Source organism: Hydra vulgaris, chromosome 12 (assembly GCF_038396675.1).
Source record: "Hydra vulgaris chromosome 12, alternate assembly HydraT2T_AEP".
Taxonomy (NCBI): Eukaryota; Metazoa; Cnidaria; class Hydrozoa; order Anthoathecata; family Hydridae; genus Hydra; species Hydra vulgaris.
In genome coordinates, this window is record NC_088931.1 from 73,125,001 (window position 1) to 73,143,638 (window position 18,638).

General features: G+C 28.2%; 1 protein-coding gene across 4 annotated transcripts in view; it reads left to right on the forward strand.

Moving 5' to 3' along the window:
• LOC100201744 (myosin-G heavy chain) overlaps positions 1–15,820 on the forward strand; it is a 30,539-nt gene extending 14,719 nt beyond the window's left edge. For 3 of the 4 annotated variants that reach the window (XM_065814367.1, XM_065814368.1, XM_065814366.1), the window contains 3 exons: positions 1,515–1,628; positions 14,643–15,027; positions 15,359–15,820. In XM_065814367.1, coding sequence (XP_065670439.1) covers positions 1,515–1,628; positions 14,643–15,027; positions 15,359–15,592 — 733 coding nt within the window. In that variant the 3' untranslated portion in view covers positions 15,593–15,820. The remainder of the gene's footprint in view (positions 1–1,514; positions 1,629–14,642; positions 15,028–15,358) is intronic. The other variant, XM_065814369.1, reaches the window with a different exon arrangement.
• Positions 15,821–18,638: the final 2,818 nt, after the last annotated feature.

The window sequence follows — 18,638 nt, forward strand, 5'->3', positions numbered from 1 at the left end:
TATATATATATATATATATATATATATATATATATATATATATATATATATATATATATATATATATATATACTATATATATACTAAATATATATGTATATATTCTATATATATTATATATTATATATATATATATATATATATATATATATATATATATATATATATATATATATATATATATATATATATATATATATATATATACTATATATTATATATATTTATGTATATAAATGTATAATATAGAAACACAGATATACATACAACCCTCGGAGTAAAGAAAAATAAGGTTTAGACCTAAAATTGTTTAGGGTTTGCACAAAATTTTGAAACTGAGTTTGACAAACATGTGAATGTTTAGCATAAATTTGAGATAGATAGACACTGAGTTTGCTGACTTTTTTTCTAACCTTGATATTTGCTTAAAAATTAGAAAAACAAGCACAGCATTTTATTAGGAATTTAAATACAACATTAATTTGCTGATATTTTAATCATTTCTTTACAGTCAATAAAGCATTTGTTTTTCCGTTTTTATTTTCATAAATAAAATGTTCATATTTAGAAGTTAAATCGAGCATTCATTTTGTTGTTTTATTTTTATTGTTTTATTAGGAGTCTTAAAAAAATGTTCCTTTTGCTGTTATGTTGTTAAACTACTTGTTCACAGTTTAAAAAATGTTTTGATGTTTTTTATTTTAATTTTAATGTTTGTTTTGCTGTTTTTATTTTAATTTTTTTATTTAAACTCAAATGAAACTTTCCTTTTTCTGTTTTTAGTTAAACTGTTCTGTTTAGAATTTAAATAATGTTTGTTTAACCAGTTTTTTAAAATAGTTTTATTCAGAATTTAAATAAAACAATCGTTTTTTTGTTTTATTTTTTATTATTATTATTTTTTATTTAGAATTTAATTAACCCTTTATTGGTTAAATATTAAAAAAAATTATTTAAAAATTAAAGTTGGATTTAATGATATTTTATTATAATAAAAAATAGCACTCATTGAATATAACTCTTCAACACTACACTATATTTTTTCAATCATAAAATAATTACTACATTGAGAAATAAATTTAGCTTAATAAATAATTTCAGAAGAACAGAGGTTTATGTAAAAACTAAAAAAGCTTTTATGTTTTTGGCTTTCAAAGGAACAATAAAATGAGGATCCAAGTTTAAACATCTTTTAGTCTTTAAAAGACCCTGAATCTAAAGTTCTCGCTTATGGAAGTTCTGGAAACAGTTTTTTCCCGCCTGTCAAACATAAATATATTTTGCCTAAGGAATAATATATGCCACTGAAACCCATTATTTAATGAACTTAAAATAGCTTAACCGCGTATGTAAAATAGCTTAACACGTGCATAAATTGCAAGCTACTTAACACTTTAAAACAAGGCCTGCGAGGGCTGTTTGTATATACATATATATTTATATGTGTGTGTGTATGTGTATTTTTGTATTTTTAGGTTTAAAAATTTTTTTTTTCTGATCCAATATTTTATTAGTTCAAATTTGAAAAGAGACATAGTTACTTTTGACGCCAAAGCTCAATTAAAGACACCATTAGATGAAGTTAATAAAGGAAATACTAAATTTAGAAAGCCTCCTAGACCTTTAAGGTACGTATTTAATTATCTTTGCTTAGACATAATTACACGCATACACACACACGAGTCTAAGTGCACGAAGATTTTTGTGTTTACATAAATACATATGTATATATATATATATATATATATAAATATATATATATATATATATATATATATATATGTATATATATCAGGAGCTATATTCAATAGCATCGACTGTATTAGGGCGCTGCCCAAATTAAAAATTAAGGACCTTTTTTCTTTCTTTTTTTTACATTTTTATGGCATATATATGCCATAAAAATGTAATATTGGTTGTTGTTTTTTTTTCGTGAAAAAAATGCAGATTTACCGCTAAAGTTTGTCGGAACAAGTGGGTACCGCCATCCAAACTTTTTTCCTAGAATAGGCGAGAGATTTTTTTAAAGTTTTTCATTGTATGTCATGTTGGGTCTCAAAAGAAGCAAAACTTTATAAAAATTTCAAAAATATTTATCTTTTTTTGTTGAAAATACCTTGAAAAATTTTTTGACAAAAACTATGAAAAAATTTTTTATAATTTTTTGTTAAAAAATAATAATTTTTATGCAATAAAACTTTTAATAATAATTCTTGTGTAAAATTTTTATTATTTTTTGAGACCCAACATGACATACATTTGAAAAAAATTTTTTTTTCTGTTTAGAGTCTCAATGCAAGTTTCAGGCTTGAGATGGCCCCCCTAAAACTCATTCAATTTTGAAAAAATTGAACAGAGTGTCTTGTTAGAACCAATAGAAAGTTTTAAGAATAGGGACAGATCAATTTTTGAATGTATGGGGCATTGGATGCACCCTAGAGTTTATATACAGGAGTGTATATACAGTAGCGTTCAAAAATAATTAGACAAACGCCTTTTTGGTTATATTTTTTTATCGAAATAACATTTTTAAATGAAATTTTGCATAAGCATGTCAAATTATACTACAATTATGAAAAAGAAAACAAAAATCCAAATTTAGGAGTAATTACTCAAAATTTTAATAAAAGAATGGAAATGATTGGCTCAAAAGTAATTGAACAAACTAAATATGTCGTTTAAAAAAAAAACTTTCTCAACAAAGGATATGTTTTCAGCATTTTTTATGAAGACTTCTGTTAAATAATATATATAGTGTTAAATAATATACATAGTGTTATACTCTGTTACATAGTGTTATATTCTGTTACATGATAAGTATAATCTGTGCATAATCCTAGTACTTCGTTGGAAAACCTTTTGCCGCAATGACAGCATTACATCTACGTGGCATTGAATCAACCAAATTAATTAAAACATCAATTGGTATTTTCTCCCAAGTGCACTTAATCAACTCAAACAAATCATGCTGATTAGATGGTTTCCGAACACTGATTTTTCTCTCAATATGTTCCCAAAGATGTTCAATTGGGTTCAGGTCCGGAGATTGTGATGGCCATTTTAAGATATGAACTTTCTTTTGAGCCAAAAATTTTGTGACTAGCTTGGAGGTGTGTTTTGGATCGTTGTCATGTTGGAAAGTCCAACCGCAACATTTTGTCTTTAGTATGTGGCAGCATTATATCTTTGATTATTCCTTTATACATGTTTTGGTCCATAATGCCTTATACTTGATAGGTTGGACCTATTCCATCACAGCTAAAACATGACTGTGTAAATTTTCGATGAATTTTTTTAGCACTCTTGCGCAGATCTGCCTTTGATGATCTTGCTACAATAATAACTTGGCAAAAAGTTGTTGATTTGGAGCGTCCTGACTTTGTTGAAACTTTGAAGTGACTCTGTTGTTGAGAAACTTTTAATCCATAACCAACCTTACGCTTACACAAAATTTCATTTTAAAATGTTAACTTAATGAGAAAATATAACAAAAAAGGTGTTTGTCCAATTACTTTTGGATGCTACTGTATATGTGTGTATACATATATGTGTGTGTGTGTGTGTATATATATATATATATATATATATATATATATATATATATATATATATATATATATATATATATATATATAGAACTCTTATATGTTGTCCGAAAGTTTTTTCCATATTTTGTTGACAAAAAGTCAAAATTAAAATGCAAGACCGGAATTTTTTATTTTTATTAATTGATAGACTGCCTGCCCCAACTGAACCCTCAGTCGATGTAGCAGCACTCCCTTGCGGGTCAGGCTAAAAGATAGTAGATGTAGCAGCACTCCGTTGCGAGTCAGGCTATTTGTCAGTCGATATAGCAGCACTCCCTTACAAGTCAGGCTATAAGATAGTCGATGCAGCAACACTCCGCGCATGATTTACAGTAAAAAAAATAAAAATAAAAACATTTTATTAAAAAAATTAAAAATAAAAACATTTTATTAAAAAAAATAAAAATAAAAACATTGTTTATATTGTTAAAAACATTCAGAATGTTTTTAAAAACATTCTGGTCAATTAAATTTGCGTTTTTGTGGTTTTTTTAAAAAACGATTAATTTGTAATCTTGTCTAAAAATGTCTCTTTATGTTTTTTATTTAGTTATCCTTTAAAAACTTTTCAGAGGATGTAATTTCAATAAGGATGGCAAACCTTAAGTTAAAATTTTTTTTTTTTTGAATTTGAAAATGAGCAAGTTTTTAGCTTGTGCTAAAAAAGTTTTATTTCATTATTATTAATATTATGATGTAAAAAATAAAATACAAAATCAAACTGAATAAAGTTTACTCAAGAGTAAAGAAACAAATCGAAACAAACACATAAAACAAAAAAAACATGCAAAGTAAAACGCATACAAATAGCTCTAAGCGAAATAAAAAATGTGCAGTGTAACTTTGAAAAACTATAATAACTTTTCAAGTATACAACTCATTTATTCAATTACTAAAGTCTTTTAAAACATTGCTCTTCCTGTTATTATAGTGCAATCATCAAAATTTCATAATAAATGATGATTTTATATACAAAGTAGAAGAGAAATGAATAATAGTGTATAGAAGTACAATCAATTCTTATTATAAAACAACAATATAATGTATAACCGTATTTTTATATTGCTGTTTTATTAAAACAGATTATATTATAACGTTTTTATATTATTTAATTACATTGCCCAACAGTGATTTTGTTTCAGAACCAAAATTAGTCATTTCTTATGTATTTCCACCTGCTGAATTTAAAAAAGACTTTAAAAATGACACATTAGTCCTGTTTAAGAAATAAAAGCAAATATTTTCACTCAAGGGTATAAATTTTTATTTTTTTAAAAAAAAGATTTTTTTTGTTTTTGACTATCCATGTTTTATTCATGTTTAAAACTTGTGATATTAGTTATGTGTGTTTGCTAAAGTTTCTGGTCTAATCTATTTTTAGTTGTTCATTTACTAGTGTAAAATTTGACAAATCAACATGCCAATGAAGTGTGTAAATTTAGTGGACAGTTTTTGCTACATTTGTGGTGAAATAACATTTCCCTCATAGAAAAGAACTATGATACTCTTGTGAAGACTGCTTACCAGCATTACTTCGATATGAAGGTAGGGAACCGGGATAAGTCATGGGCTCCATATCTATGCTATAGCTCTTGTTCGGTTACACTACAAGAATGGTTGAAAAATAAAAAAAAGATCTTTGGCTTTTGCTGTTCCTATGGTATGGAAGGAGCCTAAAAACCATACAGATGACTGCTGTTTCTGCTTGACCCCACCCATTAAGGCATGTTTGTCAATGAAGAAAACAGGAACAGTTAAATATCCGAATCTTCCATCTGCCATTCAACCATTTCCACATTTGGATAGTTTACCAATTCCTACTCCACCACAAAGTTGTGAGTTAGAAGCAGAAAAAAGGCGGAAATGAAGAAGAAATAAAAGAAAAACAAAAAAAGCCTTCTGCATCAAATGATCCTGATTTTGTGTTAACAGATGTGCTACACAGATTGAGTCAGGCAGATTTTAGTGATCTTGTTTGAAATCTGGACTTGTCGCAGGAAAAAGCAGAACTTCTAGGGTTAAGACTAAAGCAGTGGAATCTTCTCAAATTTAATATCAAGATTTTGCATTACAGAAAATGGCAACAGAATTTGCTTTCTTTTTTTGAGAAGAAAAATAATCTTTTTGTTTGCATTAATGTCTTTGTATTAATGTATTGTCTTAATTTGATCCTTTGTATTAATGTATTGTCTTAATTTGATCCTATGATCCAACTGAATGGAGATTATTCATCGACTCACCTAAGCTATGTTTGAAAGCTGTATTACTGCACAAAATCATCGATGGAAACCATCTTCCTTCTGTTCCTATTGGCCATACAGTTCACATGAAAGAGACTTATACAAACATGAAAGTTCTCCTCAACTCAATTACAATAAACAAAAATGGAAAATTTGTGGTGATCTAAAAGTTATTGTTATACTTTAAGGAATGCAATTAGAGTATACTAAATACTGCTGCTTTTTGTGTTTGTGGGACAGTAGAGACAGAAGTTCACATTATATAAAAGAAGACTGGCCTGCAAGAAATCTTAACACAGATAAAAAATGTTATTGCTGAACCACTTGTAGATCCAAAAGATGTCCTTCTTCCACCATTAGATATTAAGTTTGATTTAATGAAAAATTTTGTCAAAGGTATGAACAAAGAAGAACAGGTTTTTAGGTATTTAAGAAACAAATTTCCGAAAATAAGTGATGCAAAAGTTAAAGAGGGTATTTTTGTTGGGCATTAAATACATCAATTTATGAAGGATTCTGCATTTGACGAAGTTTTGAAGTGGCAAGAAAAAGATACTTGGGAAGCTCTTGGAGTAATTTGTGGATTTTTAGGCAACAAAAAAGATAATAACTACATTCAATTGGTAACACTACATTTGCAAAAATACCATTTACTTTGATGTAACATGTCCTTTAAGATTCATTTCCTCTACTCACACCTAAGCTCCCTCAAACTCCAACCCACCCACCCACTCTCCCCCAGTTATGGAGCTGTTAGTAATGAACATGGAGAAAGGTTTCACCAAGTTATTTCTGTAATGGAACAAAGATATCAGGGTCATTGGAATGAGGCTATGCTTGCAGATTACTGTTGGTTTGTGTGTAGGGATGCTCCATAATTAGTCTACAAAAGGAAAGTAAAAAGATCATGGTCTTGTAAGTTTATTTTAGATGAGCTACTCATAGCTCATGCACTCGTTTTCTCCTACCAGAGCCTGTGTATATACCAGTTGAGCCGTGATTATATTTCTTATTTCTGACAAAATTTTATAAAAGAAAATATTTAAAACAAAATAAAATAATAGTTTTTACTCAAAAAGTCCACCTTTTTTTTCAATAATTTTTTCTTTGCAACCCCTGAAGCTATAAGGTTTTTTTCAATGTAGTCTACTAAAGTTCTAAGTTCTATGCTTTGACTAGGAATGTCTTCAGTTTCTTAATATTAGAATAGGATTTGCTACAGGCATCAGTTTTAAGTTTTGCCCAGATAGCATAGTCTAGTGGTTGATGTCTGGCAAGTTTGGTGGCCATATTTCTTTTGGCCAAAAATTTCTGATGTTTGACCTCAGCCATTCCTGTGTTTTTTTGGATGTGTGGCATGGAGCCCCATCTTGGTTAAACACTACCTTGTCATTAGGGTTGAAAGTTGGTTCCAACCAGAGTTATAGATATGTTTCTAAAATTTTTATGTAGGTAGTGGTGTCAAGTATGACCCATAATGTACAAAAAATAGAGGTTGTTAATGCTGGGTACATTAGTGTTTATATTTTCAAATGATAATTTTTTAATTCTTATTTCTTTCTCTGCTTTTTTCTTATTTCTGCTAGAATTGTTTGATATATTTTTTTGATTCTGGGAATCAAACAAATATATCAAACAATTCTGGGAATCAAACAAATAAAACAAACAATTCTGGGAATTAAAATTATTTTAATAAAGTTAAAATATTTTTGTATTTTTAGAATAGAAAATGTCAGTCAAATATAAAGCTAAATTTCAAGATCATCGGTTAAATGACAATAATAATAAACAATGGGTACAAAAATGTCCCAATGATTTGTATTCGATAAAATGTAAGGTATGTTTGAAAGTTAAATCTGTTGCAGGTCTGGGTGCAAAGGCATTAAAAAATAGGCTAATTATAAGCAATATACCTGTCTGTGATAAATATGCAATAAAAACTATTGTAGAACCACCAGCTAGCCCAAAAGCAGCGCTATGTACACTGCAAACATATTGTATTTGCTGCAGAGTCGCAATTAACAAAGAAAGTATAGATAATGTTAGCTTCCTCCAAAATATGGTGTAACTGCAAAATACTTGAGTTTTTTGGAGTTATACCATGCTTTGAGCAAATTTTGCTTAACACATTATCAGGGCTTAACCAGTTTTATTGCCAATTCAATGAATCGTACAACAAAGTTCTCAAGAAGACTCAAATTTTTTTTTTTTAAACATCTTCGCTTCCAATAAGGCTGCAAGCAACCACTAATTAAAGTTGGAAGTTACCGGAAGAGAAAGATAAAGATTGTAGAGCAAGATAACGATTGACGAACGACTAAAGGATTGCAAATTATATGAATCAGGAAAGCAAGATGAAGGAAGCGAATTCCAAAGAGCTGATGTTCAAGGAAAAGAACTAGCGGAATAAGCGTTTTTGGAGCACTTTGGAACAGTCACAGGAAAAGGATGAGAATTAATTGAATGACAAGTAACACAAGAATGAATTTTAGTAGATGGCACAAGAAATGCTAGCTCTTTAGAGCAGTGCCCATTATAGTATTTGTAGAAAAGAGAAAGAGAAGCAACATTACGACGATGTGATAATGGTTGGAGGTTGGCTGCAAGAGCAGGTCCAACTATGTTTACAATGCTTTTTTGCACCTTGTCTAAAAGAGAAAGGGCATCATTAGAAGATCCGCCCCAGATATGGCAACAGTATTCCATACAAGGCCGGATTTGAGATTTATAGAGACAGAGAATAGAATCCGAAGTAAGAAAGTGATGAGCTCGATAAAGAGATGCAACCTTAGCAGAGGCTAATTTTGCAACTGATTTGATATATGGTTTCCAAAAAAGATTGGAAGTAAGAGTTAATCCTAGAAGATAAAGAGTGGATGACTCATCAAGTACATTACCATTCATAAATATAGGAAGATCTAAATCAATAAAGATTGGCTGAAAAAAATTGGGTTTTATCTGTATTGAAGTTCACCAGCCACTGTGAGCCCCATGGTGTAGCAGAAGTGAGATCTTTTTCAAGCTCAAATGCCCCCTCCAATCAATCAGAGAGTGTTAATTTCTTATCATGACAATAATAAATGGTAGTATCATCAGCAAACAATGCCACCTTAGATGTGAGAATATCTGGAAGATCATTAATGTAAATTAAAAAGAGTATAGGGCCAAGGATAAAACCTTGAGGAACCCCTAAAGTTACAGAATAAGAAGAAGAATGCTGTCCATCGAGGACAACTTTTATACTACAATTGGAAAGAAAGGATTTAATAATCTTAAAGATGTTGCCAGATACACCATAAGAAGAAAGCTTATCGAGAAGACCAGCATGCCAAACTTTATCAAAAGCTTTTGAAATGTCAAGAGCGATGGCCTTAACCTCTCCACCTTTATCTAATGCATGATAAAACCTATCAGTTATTACTCTTAGGAAATCAGCTGTAGAACGAGAAGATCGAAATCCATATTGATAGTCAAAAAGTAAGTTATTAGATTCAAGATAAGAAATTAAGTGTTTGTTAATTAAAGATTCAAAAACCTTGCTTATGATGGGAAGAAGGCTAATGGGACAGTAGTTAGACAAATCAGATCACTCTCCAGAATTTTTAAGATAGGGATAACAGATGCCGCTTTCCAGCAGGCTGGAAAACAAGACTCTGATAAGCACTTGTTGAATAGTTTTGAGAGTATAGACGACAGCTCTAGAGAACACTTCTGCAAGACAATAATAGGTATGTTGTCTGGGCCACAAGCTGTAGAAGAGTCTAGGCAGGAAATCACTTTAGATACAGAGGCTGGAATAATACAAATGTCAAGCAATGGATCAACCTGTTTGTTGGCAGTATCAGGTAGAACGCAACTATTGGAATCAAGAGATGATATTGATGAAAAATTCTTAGCAAAAAATTCAGCTGTCTTTAGGTGAGGTGACAAAGTCTGAACAAAGATTTGCCCTTATTATTAGTACTATTAAAGATTCTCCAGAAGTTACGAGAGCCTAATTTTTGAGATGAGATATGAGATTTTATGACCTGAGAATAGCGGGCTTTGGCATTAGACGAAATCTTTTCACAATGGTTTCTAGCAGTAATAAACAGGTGTCTGTTTTCTGCAGAATTGTTTTGCTGATAGATATGGAAGTAATGGTTCCGATTGGCAATCGCAGCAGCACAGTGTGAGGAACACCATGGAGGAGAGTGAGGCTTGACCTGGAATCGTCGAGAGGGAACAAAAGATTCCATGCCAGCCTGAATCCATGAAGTTATGTAAGAAGAACATTTGTCGACAGGACAATAAAAGATTTCCACCCAAGGGCCATCACGAAGAAAATCACGGAAAGAATCCCAGTCAGCTTTACTGTAGTTGTAAGGCGTACAATAATAGGGGGATTCAGGTGATGAAGAAGAATGAGATATTAGTTTTAGAGAGATCAAACTGTGATCAGAAGCACCTAAGGGTGAATGTGGAGAAACTGACCTCTGACTAGGATCAGAAACAAGATATAAGTCGAGTAGAAAAGGTAAATGATTCGGTTGTCTGGAAAACGAGTTGGAAAGTTGACTATTTGAGTTAAGGATTGAGAAAGACAAAAGTTGTGGGCTTTAATGCCTGCAGAATCACTGACACTAGAGCCAAGCCATTCAGAATGGTGAGCATTAAAGTCACCGGCAACAACTATATTAGCTGATGGATAAAGAGAGAGGGCTTGGTCAATATGGTCAGAAATAACATCAAAAAGAGTGCAGTCTTGAGATGAAGGAGAGCGATATAGAACAAAGAGAAAGGCGATAGAGTGAAGTGGTGCTAAACGAAAGCACATAAAAGAATAGTCTGTGGATTCAAACGTAGTTTCACGACAAATGGATGAATTCTTACGAATGTAAATGCCCAGGCCAAGCATGTGAATATTAGAATCTTTACGAATTAAAGGAAGAAAACCATCAACACTAAGATCACAAGATGAGACAGCTGAATTCTAATTAGTCTCACAAAGAGCAAGTAGGTCTGGTGAACTTTGCAATAGGTAAGGCTCAACAGAAGAAAAAGTACTTTAAAGACCACGAATATTAGTGAATGATAGGTTTAGAGAACTTGGTGATGATGATAGTTTTGATGCAAATGGATTTGCATGTTAGATATTGGGACTTCTCATTAGAGATAGTAATTGCCACTCTGAATTCTTGAGAAAAGCTGCTGCTGTCAATATTATGATAAACTTCTGTAAATGTATGAGTGGTTTAGAAGATAAGCTCTAGGTTTCCATGGATGGCCCAAATGTTAATATGTCTTTCCTCTCTAATTTGAATGCTAATAGAAGTGAATGTAAACTCAAGCAGTTGACATCAATTGGATCATGCAGCCTTCACACAATGCATTGTTCGTTCAAGCATTGCACTAATGCTTCAGTATAGAAATTAAACAAATTACTGTTTATTGTTGTATAAGATATTCCAAAAGATTTTTTCCCGCCATGCTGATTTCTATATCTTACTCAAGCTTGGTTTTCAGACTTGTAGCCATTGTTGAATTGAAAATGAGAAAGTAGCATAGAAAGAAAGAAAACGATGGAAATATGGCCAAAGATTATTGTGATTATTGACTTTTGGAAAAATTGACCTAAAAGCAAGCAACCTGGTCAATGTAAGCCTGGGCAAAATACCAAGTTATGAATACTTTTCTTGATGTTATAAAGATGTGTTTGTCCCTATAAAGCAATTTTTAAAGGAAACTACTAGATAGTTAAATTCTTTTTTGTTAGTTTTCCAGACAGACAATCCTATAGCACCTTTTCTTGTGGAAACACTTTAGAATTTACTAAGGCTATTTTTATTAAATTTAATTAGAAAAGAAGTTTTGTCTGAAGCATCAACAACTTTTAAGTTATTAAAAGTTTATATCAGTGATGTCAAAAGTCAAGTGTCAGTCACAAAAGAATCCAATTTATCACATTTTTTTATAGAAGATATATATATATATATATATATATATATATATATATATATATATATATATAACTTCTATAGTGATTTAAATAAGCATTTGCATACTAGTTTTGCTTATCTTTATAGCATAGAACTTTTTCACAAATATTGATATTAGGTTTGGAATAAAGTATGAGTTGCAGTAACTGAAATCTAGAGAAAAAAAAAACTGATGCACAAACATATAATTTTAAAACAGATATTCAAATAATAAAAAATATAAAACAGATATTCAAATAATAAAAAATATAAAACAGATATTCAAATAATAAAAAATATAAAACAGATATTCAAATAATAAAAAATATAAAACAGATATTCAAATAATAAAAAATATAAAACAGATATTCAAATAATAAAAAATATAAAACAGATATTCAAATAATAAAAAATATAAAACAGATATTCAAATAATAAAAAATATAAAACAGATATTCAAATAATAAAAAATATAAAACAGATATTCAGCAGTTTTTGGTTACAATGTACAAACATGTAATAATAAAAAATATAAAACAGATATTCAGCAGTTTTTGGTTACAATGTACAAACATATAGTTGAAAAAAGTGCACTAAACTCATATTTTTCCGGACGCTTATTATATTTATCACCTTTACACATGGTTGAATCTCATGAGATATATGAACTTTATTTTGACAAGTCGTTGCTGAGATTAGTTGCTTACAAAATGCAACTAATAACCACCTTCAGCTGCTGAACAAGCCAAATTGCAGTATTCACAATTTTAACTACTGTTGTGAAAGTAAGTAAAGAGAAATTACTTGGGTTCAGAAAAAAATGAGATAGATTGGATTCTTTTTTGGTTCAATATACAGATGCTTCAAGATTCAAGGACTTATTGAAAATTTACCAATTATTACTAATACTGTCCCATAACAAAGCTCAAGGATTTAGTATAAACTACTAACTTCTGGATAATAATATGGTAACCTCGGAGGCCTTAAAAAACTGACCATCATACTAAACTGATAAATTTTAATTAAGATAAATTTTAATTACTAGTTTTAATTCACACACTTGCAGGTACCATACTTCAACTCAGATGCAGATGAATCTGCATTGCAAAGCGAAAAAGCAGGAATCTTTGATAGAAATTAAGTCAACAATTCTGAAATCTAATGCGCTAAAGATGTTTGTCTAAGAAAAGCAGGATACTGGAAAAATTACAGCAGCAATAAAAGTACTTATTGACAGGAAAGCTGAGGTTTAGATTTTGATATATCAATTTTTGACAGTTTTTTTTCTTTCTGATTTGATTATTTCTTTTTATGACTGTATAATATGAAATTAGTTTTTAAAATTGGCTGTGTATTCTAATGATTTTTTATTTTTTATTGCTTAGTCATAAAGTCATCTATTTAGTGCAATTACTAAATTTGATGAATTTTTAATGCAAGTATGAAAATGATTTGTCTCAAGTTAATTTTTTTGTGTAGGAATGTCAGTTTTTTTTAAATAACGATGTTTTGGCCCTAATTTTACCTTATTTATCTTAGCTACGCATTCTTAGCTACGCATTCTTACAGTTTTGAAATGTTTTAGAATAAAAATGAAAGTATTTTAGTTTTATTCTTGAAATCTTTTTTTTTTTTAAATTTCCCAGTAAATCTAAAAAACCTTTTAAAATTTCCTAAATTTTCCTAATTTTTTCAGACAAAAAAAGTGTGGTTACCCTATTTCAGCCTTAACACTTGAGTAATTGAATAAGAATCATTCAAACTACTTGTATTAAACTGAACTTTTAAGCCATATTATGAGTAAAATGGTTATTGGTTAAATGAGTATTTGAAAATCACCTGAATTTTTTGAAATTTTTCAACTATAGCTTTTAATGATTTATCTGAATTATTTTTATTGTCAACAACATTATTACAAATATATTTTGCTACTTTTTCACTAATAAACAATCTCAGAATTTTTTATTTTTATTAATTTGTTATTAATAGAAAAATTAACTTTTTTTTTTTTTTTAATATTATTATTTGCATATAAGTTAGTTTAAATATGACAGTCATAAAAAAATGTTAAAGTTTTTTTTGTTTATTTGGTCTGAATTTGAAAAATTATATACCTGAAGTATAAAATTTTACACATCCGCACAAACTACTTAATGTATCAAAATTATATGCAACTTTTTAATAAGGTTTCTTTAAAGTTTTTTTTTCTTTTTAGAAATATTAAATATTTTTTAGAAACATTTTTAAGAAATAATTATATATTTTTAGAAATATTATTATTTTTAAAAAGTATTAATATTTATTACAATTAATACTTATAAGTTTTGTATTTTTTTAATAAAGTATTATAGCATATCAATATTTTTTGGATTTCAATTTTTGTGTAATGTGTGTAATGATGTAAGGCAGTACCCTTTTTGTTATTTAATATCAATTAAACTTCTTTTTAATTTTGTTTTTATATTTTATTTTATTATTTTTAATATTTATTTGAATATGCACTAAAGTTTAGTTTTTTCATCTTGTATATTATTTCATGTATATTGTGTATTGTCTTATGTATTGTTTTGTTTCATGTATTGTTTCGGTATTACTTTATGCAGAGTTTTATTGTTTCATATATTGCTTCATTTGTTGTTATAGTGTTTTGTGTATTCATTTTGTTGTTTTATTTTTTGTTTCATGTATTTTAATTCATTTGCCTTTCTAGCTTTACATATTATTTAAATAAAAAGTAGAAAATATAAATAAATAAATAGTGGTAACTAAAATAGGAAATCCTTTTAAAGGTTTCCTTTTGTTTTAATTGGCATTTTTAATTTTTTTTAATTGACATTTTTATCTGTTTTTATATTTAGTCTTTCAATACCTCAGCATAACATTAAAGAATTTCAAGATATAGCAGTTGACTTCACTCCACAGGCGTATGCAGTGAATCGTTTAGAGGAGATGGCAATAGAAATTATGAAAGATTTTCCTGATATACTATCACAGCATGTTGATGATCTACTCCGACCTCTTGAAAACAACGATATGATATCTTATGAATCATTTGTAAAAATTGCAAAAGATGTTTACAATAAAAATCTTTTTAACGTTTCTGGGAGTGTGTGGACACGAGTGGCACTTGTACTTCATACTGTTAAAGAAACAATATTTTCTGGCAATCTCGATGATGATCAGTTAGAGTTACTAGTTGATTATTCTACTAAATTTGTAACGGAAAATGCCGATGAAATTGAGGTATGTTGATAATTTTAACATTTAGTTTTCAACTTTATTGTTTTAAAGTTATTCCATTAAAGTTACTACATTCCTTATTCTTTTAACTTTATTTAAAGTTATTCCGTTTAACAAATTTTAGTATATATAAAGATAAAACTGTAATCCTTATGAGTTAAAAAGAGGTTTGTTAAAAATCCCTGCGAATTTAGAAAATTTAGAATTTTGTGTTTTAGATTGAAACTTTTATGAGTTTTCATAAACTTTAGTTTATAATGTGAATTTAGTTTGAAATCTGTGAAATATATTTTACTGCAGTAAAAAGTATTATAAGATTTGCGTAAAATTTTAGAAAACAATGGATTTGGATGAGACGTTGTTTAATGCAACGGGATTAGCATATAGAAGCATGAGCAGTGATGAAGAGTTAAGTCCGGACGTAGAAAGCACAAATTTCCCAAAACAATCTAATGAAAATCTTTCATACACACAAAAAATTGTGCAAGTGGTGAACGAGTGGACTCCTTTTGGTATTGCTGCTCTTGCCGTTGGCATGGGATTAGCTTATAGTTATATAAAGCCATAATCATTTGACGTTTGTTTAAGATTTTTGAAGCCAATCTTAATTTAAGATTAAATTTATGAGTTTATAGAGATTATCTAATTTATGTAGCCTATCTAATTTATGCACTTTCATTTTCTTTAATATTTCCTTATGAAATGATTGTAATGTACTTGTTGATTTAAAGTTAAAAAACGCGCGCTGAGTTGTAGAATTTTTTATTAGCCGGCTAATAAAGTTTTTAATGCAAAATGTTATGTTTTTTTTTTATAATGTGATTTTGCACTAAAAATCTGTTTTGTTTTTAATATCGTTTCAGGAAAAAACTTTTTTTTCGAAAAATGACTATATCTTTTACTAAACTTTGTGCAATAAACACAATTTCATATAGAGTTAGTTTTTTTTTTAAATTACTTTGTTCAATTGGGTGTCATTAATTGTAATGTTTATAATATTGTGTCTTTTTTTTTAGGTTGTTATCTATGTAGGTTTATGTCATAATTTTTTATAGATAGGCATCCCTAATTATTGTGTATTATGTATGTAGTATATATATATATATATATATATATATATATATATATATATATATATATATATATATATATATATATATATATATATATATATATATAGGGTGCGTAAGAAGTTCCCGTACAAAAATAAAAAAGTTCCATTAAAAGACGAGAAACAAATTGCACTTTAATTTAAAACAAAATAACACTAAAAAATACTAAAAGAATACGAAGTAATACAAAAGAATACTAAAAACACACTATATATTGAAAGAAAACACCATACAGATTTTTTTTTTTAATTATACTTTTGTACGGGAACTTTTTCTGCACCCTGTATATATATATATATATATATATATATATATATATATATATATATATATATATATATATATATATATATATATATATATATATATACACACACACACATATATATATATATATATATATATATATATATATATATATATATATATATATATACACATATATATATATACATATATATATATATATACACATATATATTATAATTTTTATGTAATTATTTATCATGTATTTATTTTGCTTAGGTACCTTTACTTATAAGTGTAAAGTGTAAAAAATTTAGACTTTTCAAAATTATTTATCGTTTTCTCCACACTTTCTGTTTGTCAAGGCTCTGATTGTCTGTGCAGTCCGCTTCATTTCGAAAATGTTTTGGAAAAACTGACTAAATAATATTGAACTAATTTATAGCTGACCGGACCCGTAAAAGTACGGGTATTTGTAAGTCTTATAAGATTTAGTTTTTTAAAAAAAAAAAAGAGCAATTGGTTTAAACCACGACGATGCACTGCAGAAACGGCGCGAGATAGCCACTACAGCGTATTGTTCTATAATAGTTTTGACACTTTAATAAACAAAAGACCTAATAAAACGGCAAATAAATTCTATAAAAAGTTGCCGCACAGCGGTTTTCAAATAAAAGTAAAATTTGAAATATATTTTTAAAATTACATAATTTGAAATTTATATAAGTTAGATACACACATACATTTTAGTTCAGAATTTCTTATCAAAAAAGTGCTGCAACTTTTTTTCGCCATTACCTCGGTTGCAATAGCTGCCAAGAATTCCGTGTCAAACACGCTCGAAACAGCGCTAATATAAAGAGATATGGTTAATACAAAATCTCTTTAATGAAGCGACATACTAAGTAAGTTTTAAGATGTTTACTAGTACAGACTAAAAAATGTTTCTTTACATATGTGGGAGACGTGATATAATAAACAGTATATGATAATGTCTTGTAAAAAAACACTGCAAATGGAATTAATTTTTTGCCAATGGTTTTCCTTTATCTGCTCTCTAAAAAGTTTGTCAAGTTTTATATACACTAAGTCTTTTGAAAAAGGTCTGGTGTTCTATAAAACAAATATCGGGACTACTATGCCTTGCATAAATTATAATTCGTAAACGGTAGTTTCTAAAGTCTTTGAAACTATCACACAAAGTACATGATTTTTTTATAAAATCTTTTACTTTGTCTGATTAAAATAAATGCCATAGAATTAGCAAAATCCATTTTGACCTTTTCTTTGTTCGAAAAAGGTTTTAATTTTCAATTGCTTGTATAACCAGGAAAGACTTAAGAATCTTATGCTTTAAGAAAAACCTGTATTCAAAAATAATTGAAAAACGTAATTTTCAATAAACTTTTTAAATACTTTACATTAAGTACAATTTTATTTCAAAATGAATTTGGGTTTTTAAAATGTTCTTCTCAATGTGCTGTTGTTGAATTTATAAATAAAATATCAATGTTATTAGTTTAAGATGAATATATATTGATCTCTCCAAAGCATAAGATATTGTTAAGTTTCAAGATAATTTGTTACTTCACTTTCAAAAATAAACTTTTACAACGTTTATGTCTAAAAAGAAAAAGCAATTACCTTTAGTTAAAAAAAAAGTTAAAAGTTGTTTATCAATTAAAAAAATACTTGGAGCACATTAACAACTAGAATTAAAAAGTCAAATTTTTTAATTTGACCCTAAGTCCGCTTCAATGAAATCAAAAAAAAAGTACTAGAACAAAAGACATAAAAATATGGTTAAAAATTAGAATGTTTAAACGCTAAACAAGATTACATCTCCTCTATTCCTGACATACATAGTATAAACATAGCATGATAGAAATCGTTTAAACATAAGTTATATCATGACATGTATCATTATGTAAACATTAACTATAACACTATGGCATATACGTAACTGTAAACATAAAATAAATTATATGTAACTGTAAATAAGTAACGTAACTGTATACATTATTGCACCAATATTCTTTTCTACTAGGGATGTATCACTTAAAAAAGGTTTTAAAAAACTTTTTTTTTAATTTATCTATTCTTATCTTTCAATTATCATTTAGCATACTATTTTGCGACAATGTTTTGTTTTTTTCGTTTTCACGCAATAATAATTAACATAAGTTTATTGCGAAAATTTTATAAGTTGTTTTATGAATTCTGTTAGAAAAACAGCAGGTTTAAGATATATTATGT